We start from the raw sequence: 18,631 nt of genomic DNA, 5'->3' as shown, positions 1-18,631 counted from the left end.
CAGACACACACACGCACACCCCCACCCCCAGCCCTACACACCCCTGCTACAAAGGCTTAAAAATACTCGTAAGAAAATTTTAGAAAAATGATTCATCTGTTCCTGAGCTGTGCTGGGGAGCTGGGAGGGAACTGGGCCCTTCCCAGCTCCATCCATCACGGAGACGGTGAGGCTGTCCCCTATTYCTTGCCCAGAGCCTTGTCCAGGTTGTTCTTGATGGCATCAAGGAAGTCGGTGGTGTTCACAAAGTGTTCATTCAGCTTCACACTGGGGAGACAGAGAGGAGTTGGTGGGGGTCCCTGCCCACCTCCTCCCACAGACAGCACAGCCCTAAGTACAAGATATGGCCCCTGCCCCACCCCATCAGCTCTGAATAGACACCCCAAGTTTCTAGGGACTGTCCAGAGGCCAGTAGCCACCGAGCAGAGCCACCTCCTGCTCACTTTCCTACCCTTGTGGCTGCCTCACAGGGTCAGCTTGTCCTTGTGGTCATTATGCTGTTCTCGTGAACACCCCGCAGGGTCATTCCGCCCTTGTGGTCACCTGTGCAGCCACATTACCCTGGGATAGTGGCTGCCCCACCCTGCTCTGCCCTGAGAGCCACCCGTACTTAGCAAGGCCATGGATGCAGCCAGCGAGGTCCTTGGTCATTGTCCCGCTCTCCACTGTGTCCACGCAAACTTTCTCCAGCGTCTGCGCAAACCTGGGGATGGCACAATTGTGGCTCCAGCATGGCTGGCACCACAGGCCCTGCCACGACTGCAGGGAGCAGCTGCTGGCAGGGACCATCCCCTGGGACCCCCACCCCACCCTRCTCACTTGATGAGGTCAGGGTTACTGTCCAGCTTGCCCCGGTGCTCCAGGCCCCGCGTCCAGGCGAAGATGCTGGCGATGGGGTTGGTGCTGGTGGGCCGTCCCTGAGCAGAGAGAGCGGTCAGTCAGCTGTCCCGTGTGGCCACCACACCATGGGCACCCAGCAAAGGCAGCAGCTCATGCTGCAGAGCACACCCACCTTCTGGTGCTCCCGGTAGTGGCGGGTGACAGTGCCATGGGCAGCCTCGGCCTCAATGGTCTTCCCATCCGGACACACCAGGACGGAGGTCATCAACCCCAGGGAGCCGAACCCTGCAGTGGGATAAGGGTCAGAACAGCTCCTGGGGGTGATGTAGAGTCCACCCCACCCCACCCCACCCTGCTCCACCTTGGGCCAGGATGTCTGACTGGACGTCCCCATCGTAGTTCTTGCAGGCCCAGACAAAGCCACCAGAGGATTTCAGCATCTGGGCAACCATGTCGTCGATGAGCCGGTGCTCGTACCAGATCTTCAGCTTGTCGAACTCCGTCTTGTAGTGCCTGGGAGCCCAGGCTGGGGGTCAGCCATGCCCACYCCAGGTGGGTCTCACTGCCCCCAGGATAGCCCCCTCAAGACCTCAGAGTGCCCCCCAGATTCCTACTTGTCAAAGATCTCCTGGAAGATGTCCTTGAAGCGTCCATCGTAGGCCTTGAGGATGGTGTTCTTAGTGCTCAGGTAGAGCGGCCACTTCTTCTGGACAGCGTACTGGAAGCAGCTGTGTGCAAAGCCGGAGATGGACTGCAAGGGAAACACATGAACCTTGTGGGATCCTGTCCCTCAGCCCAGTACCTCCCCAGGGTGCCAAGGCACACTGCCATGCCAAGCCCAGCAGTACCTCATCCGTGTTGTACATGCCCATGCCCACGCCGCCGGCGGGGAAGTTGAACACCTCCCACTCCTTGGACCCGCTGCCATCCTTTGGCGTGAACACCATCTTGAATGTCCCAGACTTGTTCACCACGAAGTCGGTGGCTTTGTACTGTGGGGGGCCAGGCAGAGGTTGGGCAGGGACCCAGGGAGCTGCTGGCCAGCCCCACGCCAGCGGCCCCCACGCCAGCTCACCTGGTCACCGTGGGCATGGCGGCCAATGGTGATGGGCTTGGTCCAGCCGGGTACCAGCCGGGGGATGTTCTTGCAGATGATGGGCTCCCGGAACACCGTCCCCCCCAGGATGTTCCGGATGGTGCCATTGGGGCTCTTCCACATCTTCTTYAGCTTGAACTCTGTGGGGCACGCAGAGGTAGGACCCCTGAAGGACCCCGCAGCCCCTCTGAAGCGCACGGCCCCCTGCCAGCACCTGCCAGATCCTGCTGTGAGGCTGGCCAAGGGGAGGGGACAGCCAGCATGAGATCATGGCTGGCACGGGACAGAGGTCAGTGTGTCCCCAGGCCCATGGGGTGTCCACAGCACCCGTCAAGCTACCCAGGGTGGGGAGAGGGGCACAGCACTGAGTATGGTGCAGCCCCCAACCCATCAGAAACCTGAGCTGGCAGTGGGAGGCACTGCTGACCCCAAGGGGCCATGCACAAACCCCATGGAGCTGCCAACACCCTCTACTGTGGTTGGGAGCTCAGCCCCTCGCCCCTGCCCACCTTCCACCCTGGCTTCATCGGGYGTGATGGTGGCACACTTGACAGCCACGCTGTACTTCTGGGTAGCCAGTGCTGAGTCAATGGTGACCTGGTCATCCGTCTTGTCCCGGTGTGGCAGCCCCAGATCAAAATATTTCAGCTGGACATCCACGTTGGGCAGGATGAGCTGAGGGACCAGGAGAGTGTCAGAGTTGGGGGACAGTGCAGGGTGCCCYGGGGGCAGCACTGCAGCATGGCCAGCCCTGGCACCCAGCCTGGCTGCCTGCCCGCCCAAGATGGCTCCCCCTAGCCAAGATGGTTCTGCCGGACAGGATGACCCCCCCTGCCGTGAATAGGCCTCCCTGCATGGCACTGCTTCCCCTGCCCGGGACTGCCCCACTAAAAGGTCCTTCTGGTCGTTGTGCCGATTTTACTGCCTGCTTCCTGCAGGAGGGACAGACAGAGGGCAGCGCAGCGATCACCTGTTCCCTGTACAACCCCCCAGCCCGTTCCTGGGGCAGGACCCCATCACCTTCTCCTTAATGAAGGCCCAAATGATTCGCGTCATCTCATCCCCGTCCATCTCCACCACCGGGTTTGCCACCTTGATCCGCTTGTCAGCATCTGGAGAGCAGTGGGGAAGGGGGGGTTTAAGGGGTGCACCTCTGGTCCCACACCCTTGTGTGGGGCCAGGGCATCCTGTGGGACCATACAGCTCCATCCAGCCACCTGTGGGGGCCACCCCGGCTCAGGGACAGGTACAGGTCAGGGGCAAGCCCCGCTGGGGTCTGGGTCAGTCACTGGGGCCACTGCTAGGGTGAGTGTCAGAGTGCAAAACCCGCTCTGTGAAGGGGACAGGGACACGTACGTGCTCCTCTCAGAGCAGGAGCCAMGCACAAGCCGGGCTGCAACACCTCTGACATCAAGAACGGGACCAGGAGCAGGTGCAGCCCCCTGGGGCCAGACCAAGGCACAAACCGGGGTGCAAATCCCTSTGTGGATCCCGGACCAGGACAAAACCCCTGAGTGCCAAACCTGGCTGTGGTTCAGACTATAAAACCGCACGTGGTAGCCAGAGCAGAGGTGACCTCTCCGAGTKGGACCTGAGCAGTGACACGCAGCAAAATTCTGCGTGGAGGCAGCAGCAGGAGTGAAACCTCCTGAGGGCAAAACCCCGCCTTGCTCCGGGACCGGGAACGAAGCCCCCACCAGGCTCAGAGCAGGTACGAGCTGGAGTGCAAAACGCCACGTGGAACAGGGACCAAATCCCCTGGSACCAATCTCACCTGTAAAACCCCTCGTGGAACCGGGAACAAACACCCCAGAACCAGACCCAGCTAAAAATGAGGCGGGGGTCCGCAAATCCCAGCGGATCGTCAGTAAGAATGAGTCCGACTCCGATTTCAGACACCGCCCCCCRAAAGAATCCGAGCCGCGCCCCCGTGGGTCCGGAGCACACCCCCTCGCAGCGTGCGCGGCCCCAAGAACACGAGGGCTCCCCCCACAGCCCCCCGAGGTCCCCCCACTCACAGTGGCGGCGCTGCGGCACGCAGGCGGCGGGGAGCGGGCAGCGGGGCAGGCGGCTGAGCGCCGGGGCAGCGCGGAGGTAACGGGCGGCCATGGCGTGGGCGGACACGACGGGGCGGACACGGCGAGGCGGGTCTCTCCGCCCCGGGGCGGGACACAGCCCCGGCCCCCCCCCCGCCCCTCATCGTGGGGCCCCGCGAGGGCTCCGGAGGCCCCCGCGGTGGGGCTCGGGCTATTGTGGCATCCCGCCCCGATGCCGAAGCGCAGGATAACTGCGATCCGCAGCGGTCCCCATTCCCATCAAAGGCATGTTGCATCCCTGGGTACATCGGGGTTTGTAGACAGGCAACCAAACCCCACGTAGAAGCAGGACCAAAGCCGCCTAAGGTCAAACTCGGCTGTAAAATCCTGTGTGGAATCGGGACCAAGCTCCCCAGGACCAGATCCAGCTGTAAAACCCTGGGTGGGATCAGGACCAAACCCCCATGGAACCTGACTCGATTKCCACACCCCACAGGGATCAGGGACCAAACTGCCCCAGGACCTGATCCAGTTGTAAATCCCCTCGTGGAACCGGGAACAAAGGCCCCTGGGACCAGACCCAKCTGCAAAACCCTGCATGGGACCGGGAATGAAACCTGGGGATCAGACCCAGCTTTAAAATCCCTCGTGGAACTGGGAATGACCCCACCCCCCAGGACCAGACCCGTATGAAAAACTCTTCGTGGAACCAGCATCAGACTTCCTCAGGATCAAACTCGGCTGTAAAAAGCTTTCTAGAAGCGGGACCGAACCTGAGTGCAAAACCCCATGTGAAACTGGGGGGTACACTGGGGGGTACACTGGGGTTGGGGATATGCAGGCATAGCTTGTCCCTACATGGAAGCCAGTCCCTGCTCATGGCTGGCGCGTGACTCGGCAGCTGGATCCAGCAGGACAAGGGCAGCTGCCACTGTTCCACCGGGGACCTTCACCTCGCCTGGCCCTGCGTGGGGAGGAGGAGAAGGAGGAGGAGGAGGACGACGACGACGACGACAGGGGAGATGCACACCAGGAGCACCCYGACAAGGTGCATGGAGTGTGCCAGGGTTGCCAGGAGGCTGCTCGGGCTCGGAATTTGTTGTCCCGCTGTCCCAGCCAAGCCGATGGCTTTTTTTAGCCACATGGGACGGGCAGATCCTCCTCCGGGAGGAAAAACAGTCCTGGAGCTGGCAGCCCCCGGCGGAGGGGCTGAGGGAGCTGCGGCAGTCGTTGACGTCTGCCTGGCTTTAACATTAACCAGAGCAGAAGCCGCGGGACGGCAGCGGCGGGGGGGCGGGGGAGGGGTCAGCACCCCGTGGTCCGGAGTCCTGAGTGTCCCYTTTCCCACTGGCCACCCCTGGCAGCCCGTCCTGCTGGCAGCCCCGCGGCCATCCATACGCCAGCCCTGCTCAGGGGCTGCCTGGCCGCCGCCCCAGCTGCCCCTCTGGCTGCCCTCAGCCTGGCCCCGCGGTCGGAGCCGCCCAGTGACCGCGGCGCTGGCARGACGAGGTCAGGCCAGCGCGGCGGCAGTCCCCCCGCGAGGAAGGGACAAGAGCGGCCATGTGGCACTGGCCCAGGGAAGGCCCCAAACAAAGGCACCACCCGTTCATCGCTGGCCGCAGCCCAGCCACCCGCCCTGGCTGTGCCACTCCAGCGTCCCCAGCGTGGTCACCCTGGGGAAACGGGATTGCTGTCAGGGCTGGCTGTGGGGCTGGGACCTCAGGGAGTCACAGGTCCCTCACGTTTGGGGTCCAACCAGAGCGTGAACAAGGACATTTTGGGGAGGACTGTGTCTCCCCCATGGAGGGGGAGCTGAGGGGCTGACAGGGGGCGTTTTTCCTCGTGCTGCCCTCAAATGCAAGAGCCCCCAGCACCACCCAGAGCTGCTGGGCTKCAGCTCTGTCCCCACTTTGGCAACCATCTGACCTCCTGGGGCTGCCAGTGTGACCCTGTCCGGGACCCCTCTGGGATCTCCTGCCTGCCCAGCACAGCCAGTGTTTCGGTGCTCATGATCCCAGCAACTCTGGGTACTGCTGACACCCCKCTGCCAGCCGTCAGCTCCACGTGTGTCACTGCAGAGACACCCATGGCCGTGGAATCCCTGAACCCCACAGAGCCACATGTCCCTGTGAGGTGCCCAGACCCATGAGTTACCCCAAAACTTCCAGAGCTGGTTATCACCACATGGATCTCACCACGATGCCATGGCCACCCATGGAAGAGGCCTCAGGGGGTGCTGCCCCCCAACCATGCTCCCCAATAGCTCCATGATGCTGGGAGCCCCTCMGTGACCTGGGTGGGCTGAGACACGCAGTCCTGGGCACACCAGCACGACSCCTTTGGGGCCGGTGTTATCCCAGAAACGGCGAGGGGGTTAGAGATAGGCCCCTCCATTTCGCGCCCTCCAGAACTGGGGATGACATGGGGGCGAATCCTCAGCCAGGAGCAGCCGCCCCCAGCCCCTGCTCCCCCGGGGCCTCCGGCGCGGTGGCGGTGGCGGGGCCGGGGCGGGGCAGCACGGGGAGGGGCGGGGCGGCTCTTTGTTGTGCTGCGGGCGGAGCCCCCCGGAGCCGCCCCCGCACCGCCCCGCACTGCCGGGGGGGGACACACCCCGGAGCCGCCCCCGCTGCCGGCGGCTCCCGCCGCGCTTCGGAGCCGCCGAGCGGGTGAGCAGCGGGGGGGCACCGGGCACGGGCAGGGGATGCGTGTGAGAGGAGTGAGTGTGCAAGGGGCGTGCGCGGGCGGGTGTGTGCGGGTGTGCGTGCCCCGGGGCTGGGCAAGGGCCGGCGTGTGCACGTGTACGGGATCCCCGTGTGCGCGGGGGGTTGCGGAGGGGCTGGGAGCGCATGTGGATGTGAGAACGCGCGTGTGTGCGTGTGTGACTGCGTGCGGCTGTGCGTGCGAGTGACAGTGCGTGTGCATCGGCGTCTGTCTGCGTGTGTGCACCTGGGTGTGCCTGCGTGAGGGTGCCTCGGTGTGTGTATGTGCGTGTGCAAGCGTGCTGGTGTACGTGTGTGTTGTGTGTGCGTGTGCGGGGTGCAGGCACACCGGGGCCGTTCCCACAGCCCGTTCCCATGTGTTTGCCGCCCAGGGCGTGAACACCCCGTGACCTCGCTGCGTGTGTTTACATGTGCCGGGTGTGCGTACGCCAGGGCTCGGCCGAGGGTGTGGAAGTGCATGCATGGTGCTCGGGACRGGCGTCACAGGCTGCTCACAGGCAGGCACGTTAGTGCACGCTCAGGACTCGGACATGTGTGTGTGTGGCGTGTGCCACGCGTGTGATGTGCCCTGGACACCTGCGAGGTGCACAYGTGCTGTGTGTTCCAGATGTGTCTTCAGCACCGGGCAGCCCCTGGTCTTGGGGTGCAGGAAGGGTCAGAGTCCCACGAGCTTTTGGGTCACCCTATGGGCCTGCTGCAGCTGGGCCTGTGGCTGCTTGGGGGGCTGGGACCCGTTTTGACCCCAGGGAGCACCGGGGCAAGGGTAGCGAGGGTGCCACAGGACCAAGGGTGATGTGGGGCTGAGGAGACCAGTGCTGGTTTGGGCTCTGCAGAGTCGGGACTGGCTGGGAAGGGGCACCCATACCTGAGCCGGGAACCCCCATTCCTGCACTCCAGGCAGCCAACATGCCTGACCTCCGAGCCCATCACCTCGCATCACCCCATGGGTCCTCACTGGCTGGGGTTCGTGCTGCCTCCTCCCTGCCCTGTGCTAGGGCTGCCCAACRAGGAGTAGGGGCCCAGGGCACCACKMTSTGTATCMTGCAGCCCCCCAGGCAGGCAGTGTGAGGGTGTAGGCAATGTGAGGGTGCAGGCAGGTACTGGGATCTGGGGGACAGCTGGACTGTGGGGATCTTGCGGTCCTCAGAGCTGAGTGTGAGATTGTACAGGAGCGATGGGAGCAATGAGATAGGCATGTGCTGTGGGGTGCCCTGTGCCCTGGGTTCCTGTCAGGAGAAGAGGGATGCCGTGGGGCATTGGGGGGCTAAATGCATACCCCCATCGGACAGCACCGGCACCCCAACCTGGAGGTCCTGGCAGTATGGTCYCAGCCGACGGTGGGCCAGAGATACAGGTGCAGCCCAGCTTGGTCCCGTGGGAGGCTCGGGCAGGGTGTCACAGCCGGTGCAGATGGAATGGGGGATGCCCCGGGGCTCCGTCGGGAAGCCCTGTTAGGCTACGGGCCAGAGGCTGCTCCAGCCCCGTCCTGCTTGAGGCCCCTCCCAGGAGGCTGYCGGGACGCAGCAAAGCGGATCCGTGTGCCCGCGCCGTGCTCCAGCTGCGGCCGTGCCGCCGGGTATCCCCGCTCCAGCCAGRCCCGCAATCGCTGAGCAGCTGGGGCTGGAGCATCTGTGTGACTGTGCAGCGCCCGCAGCCGCGCACTGCAGGTGTGCATGCATGCGTGYTCACACACCGTGCGTGTGCAAGGCTGAGAGGAGGGACTGTCGGCTGCTGTCTGGCAGCTCCCAGCAGCCAGCCGAGCCGGGGGCGTGTGAGTCCCGGAAGGTGGGGAGAGCCCGGGTGTGTGGGCTGTGTGCCAGCCGGGTGCCGGTCTCTGAGCAGGGGCCATCGCCAGCGCTGCCAGCCACGCTGGGACAGGCWGYGGAGGAGGGTGGGAGCTYGTGGGCAGCAGCAGGGTCGAGGCACACGCAGCCCTGTCCCCACTCTCTGCAGGCAGCAGCAGCACCCAGCTCCATCGCCGCCTTCCCAGGCACCCACTGCCCGTGGGAATAGGGTGGCGGGCGCTGACGTGGGAATTTGATGCGGAAACCACCCCCACCTGCCTGCTCACCCCAGGCCACAGGTTTTGGTGCTGCCCAGACACCCAGAGAGGTTTCCCCGTTGCCGGCAGCGGGCAGAGAGGGTGGCACGGCCGCCACACGGGTGTGTGCCAGTGCCTGCAGCAGGGCGTGGGGCAGGCTCAGGCCTGCGCGGGTGCAGAGCAGGGCAGGGTGCAGTGGGTGCCCCCGGCGCTGCCCCGCTGGCAGCTGCGTGGGCAGGACAGGAGATAAATGGGAGTTTGGCGTAAACAGCACAGGCTGCCAGCAGCGCTGGAGCGGCACTTAAAGGCGCAGGCTCTGGCCTGGTTCTGCTCCCTCCCTCCTTCCTTCCCTGCTCCTGCCCTCCTTTTCCCCCCTGCCTGCCCCTTCCCTTCCCTCCTGCTCCTGCCCTCTCTGCCCACCCCAGAGCAGCTGCCCTCCCTGCCGGGTCTCCCATCCTCACTGTGTGCTATCGCACTGGGGTGTTGACACAACTCTCCCGCGGCCATGCACAGGTGACAGCCAGGTCTCTGGAGCCCTCCACGGTGCCCTGAGGTGGCATGGGGCAGGGAGCCATGGCTGCAGGGTGAGTGCTTGCTCCCATCCCGTTCAGGGTGGTGACATACAGGGCCTGTTCCATCCGTGGCACTTCCCGGTCAAAGGGTGCTGATAAGGTTGGGGTGGAGCTGTGGGGCTGTCCCAGGCCTGGGAAGGAACATTGGACTCCATCAAGCACAGCGGGAACAGTGGGAACAGGAAGGGAGCAAGGTCGTGGTGGGGCGGAGGGGCACCCCCCAGCACCAGCCCCTGGACATCAGGTATGGCCCGTGAGTGGGCACTGTCCGGCAGCGCCAAGCGGGCAGAGTGTRGAAGTGTGGGGCACAGCTGTCCCAAGAGTGTGGGCACAGACATCCAGGGAGTTGTCCTGGGAGGAGTGTGAGGAGTGTTTCTTTTGGGCAAGGGGCTCACCATTGGGGTCCCACCATTAGGGTCCAGGGCTAGGCCCTACCGAGAAGGACATGGGAAGTTCTTCCCCRCATTGGGAGGGCAGCACTGGGTACCCTGGCCCTGGAAGAGCTGCCTGCTGCAGGGGAATCCCCAGACCCCATCCCTCTGTCCCCCCGTTGCCATGACAATACAAGGATTTGTCATTAATAACAGTTGCGTGGGAGCTGCTGGCCAGGTGGGCAGTGCTCTGAGGGCGGTGTGGGCTGTGAGCCCTTCTCACACCCCAGCCAGGGACAGAGCCCCCGTGGCCGAGGTAGAGGATCTCGCCCAGCACTATCTGTTTGGTGTCACGGTCACACCAGGACCCCTGGGACGGGCAGAGAGGCTGCCAGGGATGTGTCACCTGTGCCGGGTGCTGCTTGTGTGGACACCGGTGCCGGTCAGTTCTGCCCATCGTGGGGCTGGCACAGGCACCTGTGGTACCCTGTCGCTCGTGAGGGAGGGCAGAGAGTGCTGGGCTGTGCCGGGCAGAGCCCCCAGTCCCAGCAGAGTGGCCCTGGGGCACAGCGTGAGCTGGGGGGCTAGGGGGCRGCTCTGGCAGCAGCCATGGGGCCGAGTTGTTCCGAGGACAGCCAGACACTCCCGGGACAGCCTTTCYGGAGGCAGCCAGATACTTCCAGCCAGCTCCTCCCGGACAAGCCCCCGGGATCCTGGGCCCACCGGTTTTCCCAGCTGCGGGGATGGAGGAGGATACAGGGAGCCCCCGGCTGYCGCTAGCGCCGGGGACAAAGCTCTGTCCCCTCCGGACCGTGACGGCCGCGGGGCGGGGGCTGGGGCCGGGTCCCACTGGGGCGGGGTGGGGGCGGTACCGCCGGGGAGCCGTCCCTCTCCTCTTCCGAGCGGCCCACCCCGCCGGGGGCACCGGCGGGGCTGGGGCAGCTAGAGTGGMTCGGTAGGGCCGGGAGCTGCACGGTACGGCTCGGGGACCGATCAGTACAGCTCGGTTCGGTTCCGTAGGGCGGGACTCCGTGCATGGTTGCTACGCCCAGTGCCGAGCGGCGGGCGGGCAGCGCCGGGGCCGGGCCGGGCGGGGTCGGCGCTGGGTGGGCGGGCGGCGGGGCCGTGCCGTGCCGTGCCGTGCTGTGTCGTGCCGTACCAAGGCACTGAGCCCCTTCTTTCCCCGCAGGTCTGCAGCTCCCGGACGGCTTCGTGGCCGCGGGGGAGCCCCCGGCTCGGTCCGGGATGGCGGCGCGGCCGGTGCTGCCGGTCCTGGCGGCGCTGCTGCTCTCGGCGTCTCCGGAGCCTGTCCCGCGGGTCAGCCTGCCCTACGGTGAGTGTGCGCTGATCTTCGATGGGTGAGGGTCCGCCGGCACCGGAGAAGGGAGGTCAGCCCCCGCCGGGGGTTCCGACTGGCGTCTCCCCCGGGGTGGCGGAGCGTCCCGCGTCCCCCCGGGCTCTTCACTCCGCGTGGGACCGCCGTGTGACAGTGCCGAGGCTGCAAGCCCCGCCAGCTGCCCGAGACACGGGGACCCCCTGTCAGCGGGACAYGGAGCAAGAGCTGGGGCAGAGCACCGGGGATGCCGCGGGGTGCAGGGACACGCACCCCTGTGTCCAGACCCGCACCAAGGGTGGGCGTGTCAGGGGCACCCGGGGTACTTGTGCCTCCGCACGCAGGACAGCGGTGGCAGCCGTGTCCTGTACAAGATGGGGTAGCCTTGAACCGGCTGGGTGGCTGTGCCCGTGGGCTCCCTCCCTGCTCAGCCCCCCCGCGGTGGGGAACATGCCCCAGCCCCTTACTGCACAGTGCTCGGCTCCAGACAGGTCTGAGCCCCACTGCAGCCRCATGGCCCCAGAGTGCTGGGGGCTGCACTGGGCAGGGGCCAGGGAAGGATATCTGGGAGGGTGCTTGGCCAGGCAGAGCTGTCACAATTGGGGAGCCTGGTTGCAGCCCCCTCCTGCCCTGCAGAGCCCCCCAGCAGCTGGCACAGGGTGGGTGAGCAGCGGAGCACGCTCCTTGGGCTCAGCCCTAGCAGCTGTGCCATGTGGGGGAGCCGCCCGGGTGTCCGGGCTGGCTGTGCTGCCAGAAGGTGGCTGGATCCAGCTGCTGCCGGCCAGCAAAGCCCATCCTGTCCTGTACTGGGTGGCCTGGGAGAGTGCCATGGTTTGGGCAGCTGGGAGTGCTCCCTGGCTCAGCACACTGCGGCTCACTGGTGTCGATGTGGCCCTGCCACGTGCTCCCATGACCAATGGCCACGGCCGTGGTGGCACCAGCAGATGTGGGACCCACAGAGCTGGGCAGGAGGCTGGGACCCAGCTCGGCGTCRTGCCATGCCGTGCTGTGCTGTGCTGAGCCACGCTGCCTGGCCCTGCCTGCCCAGACCGGTTCTGCCCGCGCTCTGCACACATGGGGGGCTGCAGCCATGGGCAGTGCCTGGGGATCCCAGCCTGGACCCCGGTGATGCAGGGGGAGCTGGGCAGGGAGCACGGGCCAGCGGCTGGTGTGTGGCCGGTGGTGGCTCCCAKGGAGCGTGGCCGCGTGGGGCTGGGGTTGGTGGGAGGGAGGAGCTGGGAGCTGCTCCCCTGGGAGCACTGGATGTGCCTGCAGCAGGTTTGTCTGGAAGAAGCAGGTCGTGTCCTGACAGGTCTCTGGCAGCCACACCAGCAGCGAGCTCCCCATGCCAGCACAGCTCTGCAGGGCACAGGGGCCCCGCTGCCCCTCCRCTGCTGTGACCACCACGGGTGGCATCGCCCCACCGCTGGGGTGCAGGAGCACCCCACAGGGGATGCCCGAGGGCATTGGCTTACTCCTGTCTGCACCACTGTGAGAGACCTGGGCTGGTGCTGGGGCAGGGGCCAGCTGAGCCCCCTGGAATGGGGGAGATTTTTCCCCATCTAGAGGTGTGTGGGGTTTGTGGAGCAATGGGAGGCGAGAGCCACGGGTTCCCACCCCACAGCACCAATTCCTCCACGGTTCCTTGAACCCTCACACTGCCTTTCACCAGGCAGGGGCTGCAGGAGCACCGGGGCTGTGCTGGGGGTGCTCTGGGAGCAGGCAGGGGCTTGGGRGAGGTCAGGGAGTCCCCAGAGTGTCAGCGGTCAGGGAGTTGGCAGCGTGAGTCAGCCCGACGTGTCCCGCTCACACAGCCAGGCCCATCTGATTCAGAACAGCCGTAGGAGAGGAAGGGCTTCCGGGGCCAGGCCACCCACGCGGGACAGGATGGGACGGGATGGGACAGATCAGGATGGACGCTCCCTGACTCAGCACGGCCGCTGCCCTGTGCCTGGCAYGGGCTGAGCCCCGCGGGTCGGGGTGGGCAGCACTGGGCTCAGCCCTGTGTTTGGCAGCCCCTGTGGCCTGGGGCAGGAAGATACTCCCAGTACTCATTTCTCGCTGCTGCAAGGTTGGGGTCCCCGCAGGCCTGGGCTGGGCTGAGCCTCCCATGCTGCAGGGCTGAGCCCTGGGGCTATATGTGGCTGGACAGTGCTAGGCAGGGCTGTTGTGGCATCCTCGGGGCCAGGACACCGATGTGCCTCTGGCTGTCCTCGGGCACTGTCACTGCCCTGCACTGTTCACTGCAGTTTGTGTGGTGCCACGTGTCTGGCAGTGTGGGCAGAGCTGCATCTGGCCCTGGCTRCTTCAGGTGGGTGGCATGGCCAAGATGCTGGCCAGAGGGGCCAGGAGCAGCCGTGGTGCAGGGTCCTGGGGTCAGGTGCCAGCACAAGGCTGATGCCTGTCACTCTTACTCACAGACTCGGCCGAGAGAGTGGTGCGGCGCTTCGAGGCACACGGTGTGTCCAACTACACGGCCCTCCTGCTGAGCCCGGATGGTGGGACCCTCTACCTGGGGGCACGGGAACTGCTCCTCACCCTCAACACCAGCAACTTCCAGCCCAGCTCCCCAGATCGCAGGGTGAGCCCAGGGATGGGCTGGGCTGCCCTTGGGGAGGGAAGGGGCACCCAACCAGCTGGAGTGCAGGGATCCCCTCCCCACCAGCATTTTGGGTCTGTGTGAGCCGCCACGCATTCAGGAGCAACTGCCCCAGAGTGGGATGTTTGAGGTGGGGAGGATGTGGTTACTGTGRACAAGCCCAAGGAAGGTGTGCGTGGACCAGCAAGGGGCAGGGGGGCTCCCAGTGACTGTCCCTTCTCCACAGCTGCTGTGGAGTGCGGATGAGGAGAAGAAGAGGCAGTGTGTGTTCAAGGGCAAGGACCCCCAGGTGAGCCCCATTGCCAGCAGGCATCAGGGACTGTGGTGGGTGTACAGGGTGGGTGAGGGTGAGATAGCTGAGCCGAGGGCTGAGCTGGCTCCTTTGACCCCCATAGAGGGACTGTCACAACTACATCAAGCTGCTGCTGCAGCTGAACAGCACCCACCTGTACACCTGTGGCACCTGCGCCTTCAGCCCGGCCTGCGCCTACGTTGTGAGTACAGGAACAGGATCCCCTGCAGGTCCCCCTATGCCATCAGGACCCTGCAGCGGGGTCCTGGGCACTGGGATGGGTGCTGCTGGCTCACAGCCTCATCCTGCTGCAGAATGTGCAGCACTTCAGCCTGGAACGGGACGCCTCGGGGAAGGTGATATTGGAGGACGGGAAGGGACGCTGCCCCTTTGACCCAGAGTACCGCTCCACGGCCGTCATGGTCGGTAAGACACAGCATGGGACCCTCGTCCATCCTCCCTGCGCTGCCTCAGGACCCTCACTCTCCCTGTGCCACCCCGGCCCCCTCACCCTCCCGCAGTGCCCTGGGACCTTTGCCCTTGTCCCCATTCCTCCCCTCCCTGTGTGTGACAGGCCAAGCTGAGCCAAGGCCAGGCTATCACAGACCCCAGCAGGAAGCAGGGCCGTGCTGGTGGCRCGTGGCGGGTCCCAGCGGGAATATGTCTTTGGCAGATGGCGAGCTCTACGCCGGGACCGTCAGCAACTTCCAGGGCAATGAGCCGACCATCTCCCGCAGCCAGGAGAGCCGCATCGCCCTCAAGACCGAGAACTCCCTCAACTGGCTGCAGGGTGAGTGCTGGGGCTGGGGCTGGCATGGCCGGCTGGGGTCCCTGTGCCCGATGGTGTGGGAGGCGAGGGACAGGGCCGGCAGTGCTGAGGGTTCCTGTATCCCCCCCCAGACCCAGCCTTCGTGGGCTCAGCCTACCTGCGGGAGAGCCTCCCTGCCGGCAACCCCGAGGGCGATGACGACAAGGTCTACTTCTTCTTCAGTGAGACTGGGAAGGAGTTTGACTATTTTGAGAACACCATCGTYTCCCGCATCGCACGCGTGTGCAAGGTGGGTATAAGGCAGCAGGGGTGCGTGGGGGTCATGCCTGGGGTGCGATTCCCTGCTGGGGTAGGGGGGATGTGGAACCATTCTGCACATCTCCAGTGCTTGGTACCTGGACCCATGCTCCATTCACTCATCCCYTGGGATTCCCTGCGGCCACGCCATCGCACCGTGACCYGCTGTGCTGTGCTGTGCTGYGCAGGGGGACCAGGGCGGGGAGCGCGTGCTGCAGCGGCGGTGGACAACCTTCCTGAAGGCACAGCTGCTCTGCTCACACCCTGAGGATGGGTTCCCCTTCAACGTGCTGCAAGACATCTTTGTGCTCACCCCGGGCGAGCTGCGCTGGAGGGAGACGCTCTTCTATGGTGTCTTCACCTCACAGTGGTAAGTGATGGAGACCCAGGGCAGCACGGGGGGCTCGGCAGAGCCAGGACCTGATGTTTCCGTGGGCTCTGCCTCTCCCCACCAGGAACAAGGGTGGGCTGGGCAGCTCGGCCGTCTGCGCCTTCCCCATGCGCAGCGTGCAGCGTGCTTTCAGCGGGCTCTACAAGGAGGTGAACCGCGAAACGCAGCAGTGGTACACGGACACCGGCCCTGTGCCAGAGCCCCGGCCAGGCACGGTAGGTGCCCCCTTGGTGCCTTCCCGAGCTCAGGATGCAGCACTGCCCCCGTTGCTCTCCTGGTCCCGGTGACTGCCGCATCACGGCACCTGCCCGCTTCCCCAAGCCCTGCTGAGCCTCTTCTTCTCCCTGCAGTGCATCACCAGCCACACACGACACCTGAAGATCAACTCGTCGCTGCAGATGCCGGATCGGGTGCTGAACTTTATTAAGGACCACTTCCTGATGGACAGCCCTGTGCGCAGCCAGCCGCTGCTGCTGCAGAGCCACCAGCGCTACCAGCAGATCGGCGTGCACCGTGCACAGGGCCTGCACAGCACCTACGATGTCCTGTTCCTGGGCACGGGTTGGTGAAGGCAGGCTCTGACGGGGCAGGGTGTGTGCCAAGCACCCCCACCCCATTCAGCATGGCCCCTCTGTTTGCAGATGACGGGCGGCTGCACAAGGCYGTGCGGGTTAACCGTGGTGTGCACATCATCGAGGAGATCCGCCTCTTCCCTGCTGGGCAGCCCATTCTTCAGCTGCTGCTGGACCAGGACCAGGCAGGAGCCAGGGCAAGGGGGRACTCTGGGAGCTCAGCCTGCTTGGGGCAGGCCCTGTTTGTGGGCTGGGGGACATGGACCTGAGGAGGCAGGGGTGTTCAGGAGCYGACTCCACTGACCCCCCTGTGTCCACTCCTGCAGGGCCTTGTTTACGCAGCCACCTACACGGCAGTGGCCCAGGTACCCTTTGCCAACTGCAGCCTGTACCGCAGCTGTGGGGAATGTGTGCTGGCACGGGACCCCTTCTGTGCCTGGAGCCGGGGTGCCTGCCGCAGGGTCAGCCCACACCCTCCAGCACACCCACAGTAAGTGCTGCACCCTCCTTCATCCCCCTGCACCCTACAACACCCCACTGCCCTGCCCTCACTCTGTTCCCAGGCTCTGGGCACAGGACATCGAGGATGCTGACACAGAGCGGCTCTGCCAGCTGGCCAACGCCTCCCACCCCCGTCCCCGCATCCTCTTGCCCCCAGGTGAGCTTCTGCGGGTGCTGCTGTCTGAGAGATATCCCAGCCTCCTGCTCTACCACACTCCCATGAGCCCCCTGCCCACTGTTGGTGTCCCCTCCCTGATGTCCCCATGGGTTCTCTCTGCAGCCTCCGGCACCCCGTGCCAGTGGATCCAGCTGCCCCCCAACACGGTGCGGCCGCTGCCGTGCCAGCTGCTCTCCAACCTGGCCTCACGGCACTGGCTGCACGACGGGGCTCCTGTCAACGCCTCCTACCTGGTGCTGCCCGACGGGGCCCTCATCCTGGTGGGCAGCCCCGAGCGTGCAGGCACCTATGAGTGCTGGTCACTGGAGGAGGGATTCCGCAAGCTGATGGCCAGCTACTGTGTGAGTGTACAAGAGCCGGCTCATGGGCCGCCCGACTCTGGCAGGAAAGTGGCTGCTGGCCGCGATGCCCTGGAGACTGTCAGCACATCCCGGAGCACCTCGGCGGTGGGCAGCGCTGCAGCAAGGCTGGACGGCAAGAGCTACTGGACCGAGTTCTTAGTGATGTGTGTGCTCTTTGCTGCTGCCGTTCTCGTGCTGGCCTTCTTTGTCCTKCACCGGCACCGTGACGGCATGAAGGCCTTGCTGGAGCCCAGTGACCCTAGCAGGCACCAGAAGCCGCCCCGCAAGCCAGTGGAGAGCCTGCCCCTGAATGGCAGCAGCCTGCCCAGCACGGCTCCCGAGCACAAGGGCTACCAGGCCCTGCAGGACAACTACATCGTGAGTACGCCCGTGCATGAGCCCCCAGGCCCCCCACGTACCTTTTCTGAGTCAGAGAAGAGACCTCTCCACGTCCGGGACAGCTTTGTGGAGGTGTCTCCCGCCTGCCAAAGACCCCGGGTGCGCCTGGGCTCCGAGATTCAGGACTCGGTGGTGTAACAGGGATGGGAGTCAAGCCCCCACCCACGACCGCCTCTGCTCTGCTGAGCCTTGCCGGACCGCGCACCGCAGCCATGGTCCGTGTTGTCTGTTTGTGCATGGCCGGAGCCTGGTACCCACACCCTGTGGCAGCATCCACCGGATGATGGGGTCTGGACCCCCGGGGGCTCCCTGGGCATCACCTTGGTACTGGTGGGTGTGAGTGTGAGAGGTGCCACATGCCCTCCAGGGACCTGCAGGACTGTTCCAGAAGTGTCCCTTCTGCAGAGATAGATGTGGTTCCTGGCTCAGGCTGSTGGCGCAGCCCCAGCTCCGTGGGGCCCTGACGCCCTCTATGCAGAGGGCAGGAGGGGGCAGCCGCAGACCCCTCATGCCCCAACTCACTGTGACGTCCCACTGTGGGACCCAGGGCCACGCGTGCGGCTGGGCAGTGCCRGCCCGGCATGTGCTGTGTGTCTGTGCTCGGTTCGTTTTTAATATGTGGAAAATGTGAATTGTGTCTGGGGAAGGGGAGTCGGGAGCAGCTCCCCCCACGCTGGGTGGGCAGGGACACCCCCGTGGCCCCATGTGCGTGTGCAGAAACGTCTGTTGTTTTTATATAAAGTCCTTTGGACACGTGTGTGTGTGTGTGGCAGGGCTGAGTTCCTTCCTAGGCCAGAACCATCCCAGTTGGCCCCACAGAGAGGAGCCGTGTCTGGCTCTTGCTGCAGTCAGAGGAAGATCTGCCCATGGCTTCAGTGGGCCTGGAGGACTGTGCTGGCTGTCAGATGTGTGGAGTCCCCTCCTTGTGTGCTTGGCCGAGTGTTGGGCCAGGGCACGTGGGGCCCTGCAGGGGCAGTGGCTGTGTGCCGTACAGGGACACTGCCCAGGGCTGTGCCGACTGTCCCTGTGACCTGCTGGCAGGCTGTTACTCAGGCAGCCCTCGGCTGTCCCAGAGCCGTGCCTGGAGGCCTGTGCTGTGGCAGCATGATGCGGGGAGCTGCTGTGGTGGAGGAGCACAGAGCAATGGGGTGMGGCCATCTTGGCACCATGAGAAACAGGAGAAAGCTGAGGTGACTAGGAGTAAGAAAATTTGGTGCTTGGGACCAGGAGGAGGGCAGGTCCCATCAGGAGAGAGGCTGTGACAGCCCCCTTCCCAGACCACT

General features: G+C 65.1%; 2 protein-coding genes across 5 annotated transcripts; one reads left to right on the top strand and one right to left on the bottom strand.

Moving 5' to 3' along the window:
- Positions 1 to 73: 73 nt before the first annotated feature.
- Positions 74 to 4,081, bottom strand: IDH2 (isocitrate dehydrogenase (NADP(+)) 2). Of its 2 annotated transcripts, none has more exons than XM_057369971.1 (11): positions 3,955 to 4,081; positions 2,957 to 3,048; positions 2,446 to 2,611; positions 1,916 to 2,076; positions 1,689 to 1,832; positions 1,455 to 1,591; positions 1,202 to 1,353; positions 1,013 to 1,125; positions 820 to 917; positions 611 to 703; positions 74 to 267 (listed from the first exon to the last, which is right to left on the bottom strand). In XM_057369971.1, exons 1-11 carry the CDS (start codon positions 4,043 to 4,045, stop codon positions 180 to 182), a joined length of 1,335 nt encoding a protein of 444 aa, XP_057225954.1. In that variant the 5' UTR covers positions 4,046 to 4,081; the 3' UTR covers positions 74 to 179. The 2 variants fall into 2 exon arrangements, with proteins under 2 accessions (XP_057225954.1, XP_057225955.1); XM_057369972.1 differs by lacking the exon at positions 3,955 to 4,081 and adding an exon at positions 3,711 to 3,766.
- A 2,513-nt stretch (positions 4,082 to 6,594) lies between these two features.
- Positions 6,595 to 18,105, top strand: SEMA4B (semaphorin 4B). Of its 3 annotated transcripts, none has more exons than XM_057369955.1 (15): positions 6,595 to 6,638; positions 10,866 to 11,009; positions 13,430 to 13,590; positions 13,835 to 13,897; positions 14,004 to 14,102; positions 14,215 to 14,326; positions 14,574 to 14,690; positions 14,801 to 14,958; positions 15,155 to 15,336; positions 15,422 to 15,572; positions 15,708 to 15,918; positions 15,999 to 16,114; positions 16,256 to 16,419; positions 16,493 to 16,587; positions 16,711 to 18,105. In XM_057369955.1, the coding sequence occupies exons 2-15, from the start codon at positions 10,922 to 10,924 to the stop codon at positions 17,484 to 17,486; spliced, it is 2,493 nt and encodes an 830-aa protein (XP_057225938.1). In that variant the 5' UTR covers positions 6,595 to 6,638; positions 10,866 to 10,921; the 3' UTR covers positions 17,487 to 18,105. The 3 variants fall into 3 exon arrangements, with proteins under 3 accessions (XP_057225938.1, XP_057225937.1, XP_057225939.1); XM_057369954.1 differs by lacking the exon at positions 6,595 to 6,638 and adding an exon at positions 9,452 to 9,549; XM_057369956.1 differs by lacking the exon at positions 6,595 to 6,638 and adding an exon at positions 10,655 to 10,672.
- The last annotated feature ends 526 nt before the right edge of the window (positions 18,106 to 18,631 follow it).

Source organism: Malurus melanocephalus, unplaced genomic scaffold (assembly GCF_030028575.1).
Source record: "Malurus melanocephalus ecotype Western Australia unplaced genomic scaffold, MMel_1.1 scaffold_116, whole genome shotgun sequence".
In the NCBI taxonomy this organism is placed as follows: Eukaryota; Metazoa; Chordata; class Aves; order Passeriformes; family Maluridae; genus Malurus; species Malurus melanocephalus.
This window is presented reverse-complemented; position numbering and strand designations above follow the sequence as displayed.